Below are 15,172 nucleotides of genomic sequence, written 5' to 3' on the forward strand. Positions count from 1 at the left end.
TTATTAAATAAAACAATTATTATTATTATTATTATTATTATTATTAAATAAAACAAATATTATTATTATTATTATTATTAAATAAAAAATTATTATTATTATTATTATTATTATTAAATTTAAAAAATATTATTATTATTATAGACTCTCTGCTCTGTAATATCTCTGTATCCTGGTTACAGAGCATAAATCTATGCCCCCAGTTCTATGGAGAAATAATCAGAGAACTCTGGTTCCTGAAAAGGTTCCTGGTTCTCATGTGTGAGATTCTATTCATTGTGACTTTGACGGTCAAATTGTGTGAACCATTAAAGAAGATCTTGATCTGTGTAATCAGTTTCATTTCTGATGACTTTACAGATGTTAAGAACCTTGATTAAATTGTATCTATCTTCAGCAGATGATTTCATCAGCAACATGCTGCTGAATTCTGGAGTGTGAGTGGTCAGTAAAGGTGTTGATTAATTCTCTGGTACAGCAGCTCTGACTTCAGCTGAACGTCACAGCTTTAGATAAATTGCACATCAATGTACTGACTTGACTTTAAGGCTGTGTTAACAGACAGAACTTTTGGTGAACCATATGCTAAACTGGTGTCTAGACGTTTCTAGTGCTTGTTAGCAGAATTAGCATGAAAGCCTCAGAGCTACATTAAAGAACCTTTGATCTTCCCTCCATTACAGATGTATGGACGATACACTCAGGAGCTCGGCACCTACGCCAAGGAGGAAGCGGCTCGTTTTCGGGCCGCCGGGGTTCGGAACCAAACCCCGGATCAGCTGGAATACGAAAAGGATCCCTGTGCCAAGTGCCAGTGTGAGTAAAAGAACCCTCCGTACCTTCACCTGCTCGTGTCATGGAAAAACCCAGAACTAAAGCAGGCGAGGAGCGTGGGCGGGAATCTGACAGGAAGTGACCCATGATTATATTTACATACACTCATTTCACTGCAGATCAGCACCATGCAAATAAATAAATAAATAAATAGAATGCAGCATTAAGAGCGCTACAGGCTTGATGAAGCAGCGTCAGAGCAGGAAGGCAGGAACAGATGTGAACACCACATGCAGCTTCTCTTCTCACTGCAGTCACACTCGCTCTCGAAATAGCAGCAACGCGGTTGTAGGAGTGTGAAACTGTCACAGGAATTTGTTACGCTTCGATCAAATGCAATAGTATTTATTCACAAAAAAACTCTAGAACACACACACACACACATATATACATATATATATATATATACATTTGCTGGTTTATGCTCATCTGATCATGAGGTGTGAGAGGGGTTTTTGTTATGACATAGTAAACTGGGAGGGGTTTCTGTTACAGAGTAACGAACTGGGAGGGGTTTCTGTTATGATGTAATGAACTGGGAGGGGTTTCTGTTATGATGTAACGAACTGGGAGGGGTTTCTCTTATGGTGTAATGAACTGGGAGGGGTTTCTGCTATGGTGTAATGAAATGGGAGGGGTTTCTGTTACGGTGTAATGAACTGGGAGGGGTTTCTGTTATCGTGTAATGAACTGGGAGGGGTTTCTGTTACGGTGTAATGAACTGGAAGGGGTTTCTGTTACGGTGTAATGAACTGGGAGGGGTTTCTGTTATCGTGTAATGAACTGGGAGGGGTTTCGGGTTTTGAGTGAGCTGTGGTTTTTTAGCTATGATGTCAGATGAGATGTGTCTTGCGTGTATATTTACATCTGAAGATCATCTGCATTAAAGAACGACTCTTTAGCTGGAAAGATTTTATTTTGAGAAAATAAATAAAGAATAAATGTTTGATCCTTGGAGAAGCTAACTGATCAAGGAAAAAGAAGACTAGAACAAGAAGTGTGAGATAGCAGCTATTAGGGTATGATTTAGTGGTGGCTTTATGGTGGTCCCCAGGGGTGCCAATATATTGAGCAGAGCAACATAAGGGCTGTAGTGTGTGAGTGAACACCTCCTGCTAGGTGTGTCTGATAAAATGGTTTCCGATATATATCTTGATGCCAGTCTAAGTGAGTGTGTGTGACAGGGAACATGAGGAGAGCGTAACTCTCGTTTGTCTCTCAGCCCCAGAGCAGCAGTGTGTAGTGATGGTGTGAGGAAGCAGACGCTGCAGATAACATTGCCTGGGTTAGCCTGGTGTTGATAGATTGCCCTCTACTGGACACTAATTACCATCGATCTGCTCGTTTGGACTTGCTTTGTCCTTGTGTGTCTCATTGAGATTCCACAGGTGCTGCAGTCACGCTACCAAAGAGCTGCAGAGGAGACGCTGGATGTGTGTGTGTGTGTGTGTGTGTAAGATCACAATAAATCACCAGACAAGTGTTTCTGATAGTGACACGATGACAATAATGACAACAGATGACAATAAAGATGGCGATTTAGATGACAAATATTGATCCAGTCACTGATAGGATGTGCAGGAACGGGAAAATGGCTGCCGCTGTTTTGGGTGTTTGCCAGCAGGGAGCACAATCAGTCTCTGTTATTATTAGAGAATGACAAATACTGTGTACATGGAACAGCTCTATAAGCATTTTGTGTGTGTGTGTGTGTGTGTGTGTGAGAGAGAGAGAGAAATAGAGAACTGCTGTGTGTCTTATGCAAATCGACGTACATCTCTGTTTACACACTCTTTTCTCACACTGTGTAGCTCTAATTGATCCATTTGCTAGCATTTGGATGAATTAGCAAAAAAACGTGTTCTGATTTATGAGGGAAAAAATCTGTTACTGGAATCTGGTCAACATTTTGGTGTTTTTGGCATTCCACAAGTTCCCTCAGTGGCGTGAATTAATTAATTGTTTATTAAATGAAGACAAGGCTTGGTCTCTGCTCGGCGAATCTCCAAAGACCCACACACCTTCTGTATCGGTATCATCACCTCCTTAGGCAGCCTGTTGAGTGTGAACTGCTCTGTGTTAAGAAGCATGAAAAATCACCTCCTGCAAAAGTGTGTGTGTGAGTGTGTGTGTGTGTGTGTGTGTGTGTGTGTAGTGCAGCTCCTCTGAACCTCCATGAGAGGATTTCAGGGATTTGGATGATCATCAAGTTGCCACCTACACACACAGAATGGAGCCGAGTGAGCAGCAAGTCATCGTGTCTTCACTCCCTCTGGCTGTCATTTTCTCTCTTTGTGTTTCTCTCACCCACTGACAGTGTGTACATAGAACACACACACACACACACACACATATATATATATATATATATATATATATATATATATATATATATATATATATATATATATATATATACATATAAATGTATATGTATGTAATGTATGTATAATGTATAAATATTTGGGAGGGGCTTCATCGATCTTTTGAATAAATAATGATTTTTATTTCCACTTTATGAAAATATTTCAAACAGAAGAGTAAATCCATGAGTCAGAAAGCAATTCTGTTTAATTAGGGGGTGTGGCCAGGTGGTCAGGGAGGAGCCAGATCAGGAGAGAGGAAAGCCAGGAAGCTTGACACAGAAGACTGCTAAACCAGAGAGAGAGACATAACAAATAAATAATTCTCTCCCGTCTGGAGCAGCCCTGGCTGGTGGGTGGGAATTGGATAAGCCTAAATTAAATAAGATTAGATAAGACTAAAATAAGAAAGTGTGCAAAAATTCCCAGCAGAGTAAACAGAGCTGGCCTCCGTGGCACTGCAGCAGGGAGAGAAGCAGCATCAGAGCATGCAGAGTTTACAAACCAGCAGCCGAACAATCCTGCCAGGGCGTACAGGAAGGAAGCCGAGGACGCCGATGCCCAGAGGCTCAGCATTAACAGCTTGACATTGGTTGTCATGTCAGGCACAGAGAGCAGATCTCTGCGCCTCCTACAATCCACTTGCCTCCGTTTCTCCTCCTGCGGATATAAATATCCTGTCGTTCCCTCGACATGTTGTGCTTTGCTGCATTATGCCTGACTTCTTCACGCTGTCACCAGCGTCCACGCCAAGGGAACTCGCACGCTCGCCGCTTTTCCCACGGCTGTCCCTCACACTCTCAATAAGGACTTAAAATACGCCACCTGTCTACTTTCATAGCACAATAACCTCGGGCTTTACAATATTATTACAATGCTGTTAAACTGAAGCAGGAGAGAAAAACGATTTTCATTTCTATTCAGCTGCAGTGAGGGGGGGTTTATGTTGACCTTCCAAACAGGAGAGACTTTCTCTCCACGTAGGCGAGCCTCCTCCCGAGTGAAACTCGCTTCAACAATTTGAAATGTCTAGGAAGATAATATAATATAGTGTGTGCTGAAGATCACAGCCACAGAAATAAAGCTGCTACTGATGGTCTGGACGAGGTTTACATTACTGCAGTATTTTATAAAGTCAGCTTCACAACTCATAACAGCTTGGGGCACCAGTAATTGTGGCATGTGGACTTTGCTCTGCATTTCAGTCCTTTAAAGTGTAGATTCTCTAAACCAATCCATCCCATGCTATGATATGAAATCATGTAACCATGGCAACGGGAATAAAGAGATCGCTAGGTCTCTGCTTTGTGATCACGCTATGGGAAAAAATACAGATCTTTGCAGATCTATGCAGAAGTTTGAAGTTTTAAATGAAAAATATTTTAGTGAAAAAGAACAGAGCTATAGGATGGACATCTCAGAGATGTAACCATAGCAACAGTGTCACATTACCTTTATGACATAATATTCTTCTCCAAAAGATTGAAACGATTTAAACTGTACATTAATTTGTTTTCAGAAACTAGTTTGCACATTACATACAGTAAACACACACACACACACTCACACACACACTCATCATATTTCAACACACTGAGGTGAAGAGAAGACTGAAAATTTAATTGTGAATAATGTAGTTTAGTATTTCCTTAGTTCAGTACTTCAATATTTCAGTAGTTCAGAATTTCAGTAGCTCAGTATTATAGTAGTTCAGTAGTCCAGTATTACAGTAGTTCAGTAGTTCAGTATTACGGTAGTTCAGTATTACAGTAGTTCAGTAGTTCAGTATTACGGTAGTTAAGTATTTCAGTATTTCAGTAGTTAATAGTTCAGTATTACAATAGTTCAGTATTTCAGTAGTCCAGTATTTCAATAGATCAGTAATACAGTAGTTCAGTAATACAGTAGTTCAGTAATACAGTAGTTCAGTATCACAGTAGTTCAGTAATACTGTAGTTCAGTATTAAAATAGTTCACTATTACAGTAGTTCAGTATTACAGTAATTCAGTATTTCGGGAGTTCAGTAGTTCAGTATTTCAGTAGTTAGTAGTTCAGCAGTTCAGTATTTAAGTAGTTAGTAGTTAAATATTATAGTAGTTAGTAGTTCAGTATTTCAGTAGTTCAGTATTTCAGTAGTTAGTACTTCAGTATTTCAGTAGTACAGTATTTCAGTAGTTCAATATTTCAGTAGTTAGTACTTCAGTATTTCAGTAGTTCAGTATTACAGTATTTCAGTAGTTCAATATTTCAGTAGTTAGTAGTTCAGTACTTCAGTAGTTCAGTATTACAGTATTTCAGTAGTTCAATATTTCAGTAGTTAGTAGTTCAGTAGCTCAGTATTTAAGTAGTTAGTAGTTAAATATTATAGTAGTTAGTAGTTCAGTAGTTCAGTATTTCAGTAGCACAGTATTTCAGTAGTTCAATATTTCAGTAGTTAGTACTTCAGTATTTCAGTAGTTCAGTATTACAGTATTTCAGTAGTTAGTAGTTCAGTAGTTAGTAGTTCAGTATTTCAGTAGTTCAGTAATACAGTAGTTCAATATTACAGTAGTTCAGTAATACCGTAGTTCAGTATTACAGTAGTTCAGTATTACAGTAGTTCAGTATTTCAGTAGTTCAGTATTACAGTATTTCAGTATTTCGGGAGTTCAGTAGTTCAGTATTTCAGTAGTTAGTAGTTCAGTAGTTTAGTATTTAAGTAGTTAGTAGTTCAGTATTACAGTAGTTCAGTAATACAGTAGTTCAGTGTTACAGTAGTTCAGTATTTCAGTATTTCGGTAGTTCAGTATTTCAGTATTACAGTAGTTCAGTATTTCAGTTGTTCAGTGTTACAGTAGTTCAGTATTTTGGTAGTTCAGTTGTTCTCACTAACCTCTGTGTTGTGTTTGCAGTGTGCACTTCACGGTGTCAGAGGTTCCTGATTTCCCGTGTGGGTGAAGACTGGATTTTCCTCATCCTCCTGGGCCTGGTGATGGCGATGGTCAGCTGGGTGATGGACTACACCATCGCCTTCTGTCAGCAAGGTGAGAGAGAGGAACAGAGGGAGGACATGAACATCAGAAGAACGCTAACATCTTCAGTCACTTTAAACACTTCACATTCATCTTTACTGCTGTGCTCCACTTTGAGATCTCCACTTTGAGATCTGTACTATGAGTGTGTGTGTGTGTGTGTTGAAGTATGACAAGTGTGTGTGTGTGTTTGTGTCTGTAGCACAGAAGTGGATGTACGGAGGACTGGACAGTAACATGCTTCTACAGTACCTGGCCTGGGTCGCATATCCTGTGGTCCTCATCACCTTCTCCGCAGGGTTTACACAAATTCTTGCACCTCAAGCAGTGGGTGAGACACACACACACACATAAAACACACACACACACACACATAAAACACACACACACACACATAAAACACACACACACACATTTAAATGTATTATTCTGAAAAAGTAACAGTGAAGATGTTATTATGGTGAGATATTCAGTTCTTCCCCACAGTAGCTGTATTTTATTATAACATGGTTATAACACTTTGTCTTTATTCTATTACTTTAAGTCTCCATGTTAACGCACTGTTCTTATTACTCAGCATTTTAAACTGAATTAATAAAAAAAAAAACACTTCCTGTCCTCCTTCCTGTCCATATTTTATCCACTCCTCCTTCCTCTCCTCCTCTAGGTTCTGGGATTCCGGAGATGAAGACGATCCTTCGTGGTGTGGTGCTGAAAGAATACCTGACTTTTAAAACCTTTGTGGCGAAAGTTATCGGTTTGACCTGTGCCCTCGGTAGCGGCATGCCACTGGGCAAAGAGGTGGGTCAGTGGTGCAGGAAGTAACAGTAATAAACACAAACAGAAACTAAAGCCTTGCATATAATAAATAGTTCATGTGTATTGTTGCTAAAATATTGGCCATACTGAATAAAGTCATGCATAAGACCTTTATAAAAATAAATAAAATGTAGTAATTGAATAAGAAATGAATACAGTACATTTATGAAACCATGTAGATAAATAAAGAGGTACATGTCTGAGAAGCAAAACAAAATAAATACAATCAGAGGGAAGAATTTCATTCAGAAACTATACCCACCTTTTCCGGTCTGAATCGTCCTTGTGTTTTCTGCGAGCGCTCTCTCAATCTGGGGACGACCTGCTGGGAATAAACACACGACTGAGGTAATGATGCAGGAAACTTACATCAGGTGTCCGTCTGTCCACTCCAGGGTCCATTTGTCCACGTTGCGAGTCTGTGTGCTGCACTTCTCAGCAAATTCATGGCCCTGTTTGGAGGAATCTACATGGTGAGAGGCGTTTTCTTTTCATTTAAAGCACTCCAATCAATATTTACTTCGTGTCTGAGTCATGCAGGTCACAAGGAATAGTCTCGTAGTTGACTGTTTATTGTAATGAAGATGTTTCATAGTTTAATGCTCTGTAATTCAGTCATACAGCAGAACCTTAACTCCTTTTCATCCAGGATGCACTACAAACATCACCATCACTCACAAATCCTAAAGCCATGCATGTGAATTTATTTATACAGGCATATAACAAATAAATGCATGTTTACAGTAAATAAAGCATGCATATAGCGAATAAAGGCATGTATGTTGTGTTTTTGATGCTCCCAACTTTGTGGGAACAGTTTGGGGATGACCCCTTCCTGTTCCAACATGACTGCACACCAGTGACCAAAGCAAGGTCCATAAAGACATGGCTGAGTGAGTTTGGTGTGGAGGAACTTGACTGGCCTGCACAGAGTCCTGACCTCAACCCCATAGAACACCTTTGGGATGAATTAGAGACTGTGAGCCAGACCTTCCAAAATCCAAAATCAAATCCTCCATCCCTCCAAAATCAGTGCCTGATCTCACAAATGTACTTCTAGAGGAATGGTCAGAGATTCCCATAAACACACTCCTAAACCTTGTGGAAAGCCTTCCCAGAAGAGTTGAAGCTGTTATAGCTGTAAAGGGCGGGACAACTCAAACGTCCCAACGTAGACGTCCCAAAACTTTTGGCCTGACTTGCAGTCTCCGCTCTAATTCATCCCAAAGGTGTTCTATGGGGTTGAGGTGTGCAGTCATGTTGGAACAGGAAGGGGTCATCCCCAAACTGTTCCCACAAAGAGCATGAAATTGTCCAAATTGTCTTGGTATGAAGCTGAAGCATTAAGAGTTCCTTTCACTGGAACTAAGGAGCCGAGCCCAACCCCTGAAAAACAACACCTGAATTCAGTGATTTGGAGGGGTGTCCCAAAACCTTTGGCAACATAGTGTATTTATATGGTGAATAAACAGTGCATACAGGGAACAGAGTGAGGCAGATGGTGATTTATATATATTTTATATAGAACCTTCATGCATATAGTGAATAAAGACATTAATGAAATGAATAAATGTATGAATGTTACAATAAAAAACATGTATACAGTGAAAAATAATACATACATTAATAATGTAGTCGTAAATGCATAAAGCCATTAAGATTTTAGCAGCTAGCTTTTATCGTATAAAGCTACAAACCCGTGATAAAACCTTCAAGAGCATTTTTACAGCAGAACCTTAAAAGAATTCCTCATCATCTCGTCTGCAGGGTGTTTATTACAGCAGCTCAAAGGTTCGTTTTAATTCAGAGGCTAAAAGTTCTGACACTCGTGTACCTGAGGGGGTTTCTCTGAGCTTCTAATGGACGCTGAAGCCACTGGACGAAACCCTACTCCTGACACCAGTTCATTCTGAGGCGGAATCTGTCTTGATTTATAGACGAACATTATAACAAGTCAGATGCTGGGTCAGATGATCTGCGTGAAACCTCAGAGAAACGTCCAGTCACAGGTTTAATAACGTTAGCAGGAGTGCAGTGTTTAAAATTAGCGCACTCACTCACCTGCTGCCATCTGTGTTAAAAATGAAATGAAACTCGCAGGTATTCACTTCTGTTCCTGTATGTTTTTACTTCCTACTGCTGAAGGAAGAACCGTTTGAGGGAACCAAGGTAAGAACCAGCTTCTCCTTCTATGCCTTTAACCCTGATACAGTGGATCAGTTGAGATGTGTTCGCTGTCTGAGGTTTCAGAAGCTTACAGCATCCAGATTAGCATAATGGGCTAAACGTGCATACGTCATTCATCTCACAGTGGATTAGGTTCAGGTAGAAGACATGGCCTGAAGAACAGCAGGAACGTTAGCAGTGATGGATGAAAATAAATGTTCACATTTTGGTTAATATTTTTATATTTTTATTCTGTTAAGCTCATTACATGTTAGCTCCATTAGACTTCTAACTTCAGAACAGAAACTTGTACTGACTTTATCAACTTCACTCTTAGAACATGCAGAACCCTACAGCAGAGTGCTTCTTTATCAGGACTGTTTTGAAAGGTTATAAGACTTTAACTAGGCAAAAAACCTTCTGAAGAACTGTGAGCATTTTAGTAAAAGTCCTGACAAAACAGCTTCTGGAACCTTGAAGCGTTCTTCAGTTTGGCACTGTGGGAGAACCTCTGTCTTATCTCCATGTAGAAATCTTTCAGGAGGCTAAAAACTCTTGATGATCCAATAAAGGTTTTGAAGAACCCTTAAAAAGCTCTTATTATTTTGATTGAATGACAAATCTCCAGTCTTTCACTTCAAAAGAACCTTAAATATTGTAGAATATTGTAGAACCCTACTGAGGGTGGTGGATTCTAAGTAGAACGCTTTAAGGAAGCTGAGAAACCCTTAGATATCCCGTAAACCTTTTAAAGAACTCTTGAGGAACCCCTTGTGTCTAAGAACTCGAGGCACATTAGCGGTCAGTGTGTTACCTGAGCAGCCGTCTCACAGCACTGATAAGTACATGTGTTAAATCTAGAAGCCTCAAGCGTTCTTCTCTCCGTCACTGCAGGAGAACCTTTAAAGGCTCTAAAGAGAAGCTAGAACACAATGTTTCCTGTCCTGTTGGTTTTTACTTCTATTATCAGTGTTTATTAATAACATCTTGTTCATTTATAACATCGGTGTTTACATTATCAGTGTTTACTTTAACATTGGCGTTTATTTATATTATCAGTGTTTATTTATAATGCCGTGTTTATTTATGGTGTCAGTGTTTATATTATCAGTGTTTATTTATAACGTCGGTTTGTATTCCAGCTTATTTCAGTTCGTTTCACTTTTATTCTGCTGGTGCTTCAGTTCAGTTCATCAGATAGATGGCAAGGAAGCTCTGTGGTGAGTGTTAGTTGATGTGTGTGTGTGTGTGTGTGTGTTGCAGAATGAGCTGCGGAACACTGAGATGCTCTCTGCAGCGTGTGCTGTCGGTGTCGGCTGCTGCTTTGCTGCCCCTATCGGAGGTGAAGTGTACTGCAACACCATCAGCATCATTTAATTCAGAATCGTTCACTTCTCCACTTCCTCTAACAAACTGCAGAAAAACAAACAGAGCTAAAACTCCTCTCTCCAAGATCGTCCCCAGGCATCTATCTGAACATGTGCTCTAATATACCAGTACACCGCACTAATATACCAGTACACCGCACTAATATACCAGTACACTGCTCTAATATACCAGTACACTGCTCTAATATACCAGTACACTGCACTAATATACCAGTACACCGCTCTAATATACCAGTACACCGCTCTAATATACCAGTACACTGCACTAATATACCAGTACACCGCTCTAATATACCAGTACACCGCTCTAATATACCAGTACACTGCACTAATATACCAGTACACTGCTCTAATATACCAGTACACTGCACTAATATACCAGTACACCGCTCTAATATACCAGTACACTGCTCTAATATACCAGTACACCGCTCTAATATACCAGTACACTGCACTAATATACCAGTACACCGCTCTAATATACCAGTACACTGCTCTAATATACCAGTACACCGCTCTAATATACCAGTACACTGCACTAATATACCAGTACACCGCTCTAATATACCAGTACACTGCACTAATATACCAGTACACTGCACTAATATACCAGTACACTGCTCTAATATACCAGTACACTGCACTAATATACCAGTACACTGCACTAATATACCAGTACACTGCTCTAATATACCAGTACACTGCACTAATATACCAGTACACCGCTCTAATATACCAGTACACTGCACTAATATACCAGTACACTGCTCTAATATACCAGTACACTGCACTAATATACCAGTACACCGCTCTAATATACCAGTACACTGCTCTAATATACCAGTACACCGCTCTAATATACCAGTACACTGCACTAATATACCAGTACACCGCTCTAATATACCAGTACACTGCTCTAATATACCAGTACACCGCTCTAATATACCAGTACACTGCTCTAATATACCAGTACACCGCTCTAATATACCAGTACACCGCTCTAATATACCAGTACACTGCTCTAATATACCAGTACACCGCTCTAATATACCAGTACACCGCTCTAATATACCAGTACACCGCTCTAATATACCAGTACACCGCTCTAATATACCAGTACACCGCTCTAATATACCAGTACACTGCACTAATATACCAGTACACCGCTCTAATATACCAGTACACCGCTCTAATATACCAGTACACCGCTCTAATATACCAGTACACCGCTCTAATATACCAGTACACTGCTCTAATATACCAGTACACCGCTCTAATATACCAGTACACCGCTCTAATATACCAGTACACCGCTCTAATATACCAGTACACTGCTCTAATATACCAGTACACTGCTCTAATATACCAGTACACTGCACTAATATACCAGTACACTGCACTAATATACCAGTACACCGCTCTAATATACCAGTACACCGCTCTAATATACCAGTACACCGCTCTAATATACCAGTACACCGCTCTAATATACCAGTACACCGCTCTAATATACCAGTACACCGCACTAATATACCAGTACACCGCTCTAATATACCAGTACACCGCTCTAATATACCAGTACACCGCACTAATATACCAGTACACTGCACTAATATACCAGTACACTGCACTAATATACCAGTACACCGCTCTAATATACCAGTACACTGCTCTAATATACCAGTACACTGCACTAATATACCAGTACACTGCTCTAATATACCAGTACACTGCACTAATATACCAGTACACTGCTCTAATATACCAGTACACTGCTCTAATATACCAGTACACTGCACTAATATACCAGTACACTGCACTAATATACCAGTACACTGCACTAATATACCAGTACACTGCTCTAATATACCAGTACACTGCTCTAATATACCAGTACACTGCACTAATATACCAGTACACTGCACTAATATACCAGTACACTGCACTAATATACCAGTACACTGCTCTAATATACCAGTACACTGCACTAATATACCAGTACACTGCACTAATATACCAGTACACTGCTCTAATATACCAGTACACTGCACTAATATACCAGTACACTGCTCTAATATACCAGTACACTGCTCTAATATACCAGTACACCGCTCTAATATACCAGTACACCGCTCTAATATACCAGTACACCGCTCTAATATACCAGTACACCGCTCTAATATACCAGTACACCGCTCTAATATACCAGTACACCGCTCTAATATACCAGTACACCGCTCTAATATACCAGTACACCGCACTAATATACCAGTACACCGCTCTAATATACCAGTACACCGCTCTAATATACCAGTACACCGCACTAATATACCAGTACACTGCACTAATATACCAGTACACTGCACTAATATACCAGTACACCGCTCTAATATACCAGTACACTGCTCTAATATACCAGTACACTGCACTAATATACCAGTACACTGCTCTAATATACCAGTACACTGCACTAATATACCAGTACACTGCTCTAATATACCAGTACACTGCTCTAATATACCAGTACACTGCACTAATATACCAGTACACTGCACTAATATACCAGTACACTGCACTAATATACCAGTACACTGCTCTAATATACCAGTACACTGCTCTAATATACCAGTACACTGCACTAATATACCAGTACACTGCACTAATATACCAGTACACTGCACTAATATACCAGTACACTGCTCTAATATACCAGTACACTGCACTAATATACCAGTACACTGCACTAATATACCAGTACACTGCTCTAATATACCAGTACACTGCACTAATATACCAGTACACTGCTCTAATATACCAGTACACTGCTCTAATATACCAGTACACCGCTCTAATATACCAGTACACCGCTCTAATATACCAGTACACCGCTCTAATATACCAGTACACCGCTCTAATATACCAGTACACCGCTCTAATATACCAGTACACCGCTCTAATATACCAGTACACTGCTCTAATATACCAGTACACCGCTCTAATATACCAGTACACCGCTCTAATATACCAGTACACTGCACTAATATACCAGTACACTGCACTAATATACCAGTACACTGCACTAATATACCAGTACACTGCTCTAATATACCAGTACACCGCTCTAATATACCAGTACACTGCACTAATATACCAGTACACTGCTCTAATATACCAGTACACTGCTCTAATATACCAGTACACCACACTAATATACCAGTACACTGCACTAATATACCAGTACACTGCTCTAATATACCAGTACACTGCTCTAATATACCAGTACACTGCACTAATATACCAGTACACTGCTCTAATATACCAGTACACTGCTCTAATATACCAGTACACTGCTCTAATATACCAGTACACTGCTCTAATATACCAGTACACTGCACTAATATACCAGTACACTGCACTAATATACCAGTACACTGCTCTAATATACCAGTACACTGCTCTAATATACCAGTACACTGCACTAATATACCAGTACACCGCTCTAATATACCAGTACACCGCTCTAATATACCAGTACACTGCACTAATATACCAGTACACCGCTCTAATATACCAGTACACTGCACTAATATACCAGTACACCGCTCTAATATACCAGTACACTGCTCTAATATACCAGTACACTGCACTAATATACCAGTACACTGCACTAATATACCAGTACACTGCACTAATATACCAGTACACTGCACTAATATACCAGTACACTGCTCTAATATACCAGTACACTGCTCTAATATACCAGTACACTGCACTAATATACCAGTACACCGCTCTAATATACCAGTACACTGCTCTAATATACCAGTACACTGCACTAATATACCAGTACACCGCTCTAATATACCAGTACACTGCACTAATATACCAGTACACTGCACTAATATACCAGTACACTGCTCTAATATACCAGTACACTGCACTAATATACCAGTACACCGCTCTAATATACCAGTACACTGCTCTAATATACCAGTACACTGCACTAATATACCAGTACACCGCTCTAATATACCAGTACACTGCTCTAATATACCAGTACACTGCACTAATATACCAGTACACTGCTCTAATATACCAGTACACTGCACTAATATACCAGTACACTGCTCTAATATACCAGTACACTGCACTAATATACCAGTACACTGCTCTAATATACCAGTACACTGCTCTAATATACCAGTACACCGCTCTAATATACCAGTACACTGCTCTAATATACCAGTACACTGCACTAATATACCAGTACACTGCTCTAATATACCAGTACACTGCACTAATATACCAGTACACTGCTCTAATATACCAGTACACTGCACTAATATACCAGTACACTGCTCTAATATACCAGTACACTGCTCTAATATACCAGTACACTGCACTAATATACCAGTACACCGCTCTAATATACCAGTACACTGCTCTAATATACCAGTACACTGCTCTAATATACCAGTACACTGCTCTAATATACCAGTACACTGCACTAATATACCAGTACACTGCTCTAATATACCAGTACACCGCTCTAATATACCAGTACACCGCTCTAATATACCAGTACACTGC

General features: G+C 39.7%; 1 protein-coding gene across 6 annotated transcripts in view; it reads left to right on the plus strand.

The window, feature by feature from the left end:
• Positions 1-15,172, plus strand: part of clcn2a (chloride channel, voltage-sensitive 2a) — a 75,510-nt gene that overhangs the window by 22,145 nt on the left and 38,193 nt on the right. For 3 of the 6 annotated variants that reach the window (XM_058418525.1, XM_058418529.1, XM_058418527.1), the window contains exons 2-8: positions 684-816; positions 6,090-6,221; positions 6,412-6,540; positions 6,877-7,010; positions 7,424-7,499; positions 9,166-9,197; positions 10,458-10,536. In XM_058418525.1, coding sequence (XP_058274508.1) covers positions 684-816; positions 6,090-6,221; positions 6,412-6,540; positions 6,877-7,010; positions 7,424-7,499; positions 9,166-9,197; positions 10,458-10,536 — 715 coding nt within the window. Of the gene's footprint in view, positions 1-683; positions 817-6,089; positions 6,222-6,411; positions 6,541-6,876; positions 7,011-7,423; positions 7,502-9,165; positions 9,198-10,457; positions 10,537-15,172 lie in introns of those variants that run through there. The other 3 variants (XM_058418531.1, XM_058418528.1, XM_058418530.1) reach the window with 2 other exon arrangements.

This window comes from Hemibagrus wyckioides, linkage group LG20 (assembly GCF_019097595.1).
Source record: "Hemibagrus wyckioides isolate EC202008001 linkage group LG20, SWU_Hwy_1.0, whole genome shotgun sequence".
Lineage (NCBI taxonomy): Eukaryota > Metazoa > Chordata > Actinopteri > Siluriformes > Bagridae > Hemibagrus > Hemibagrus wyckioides.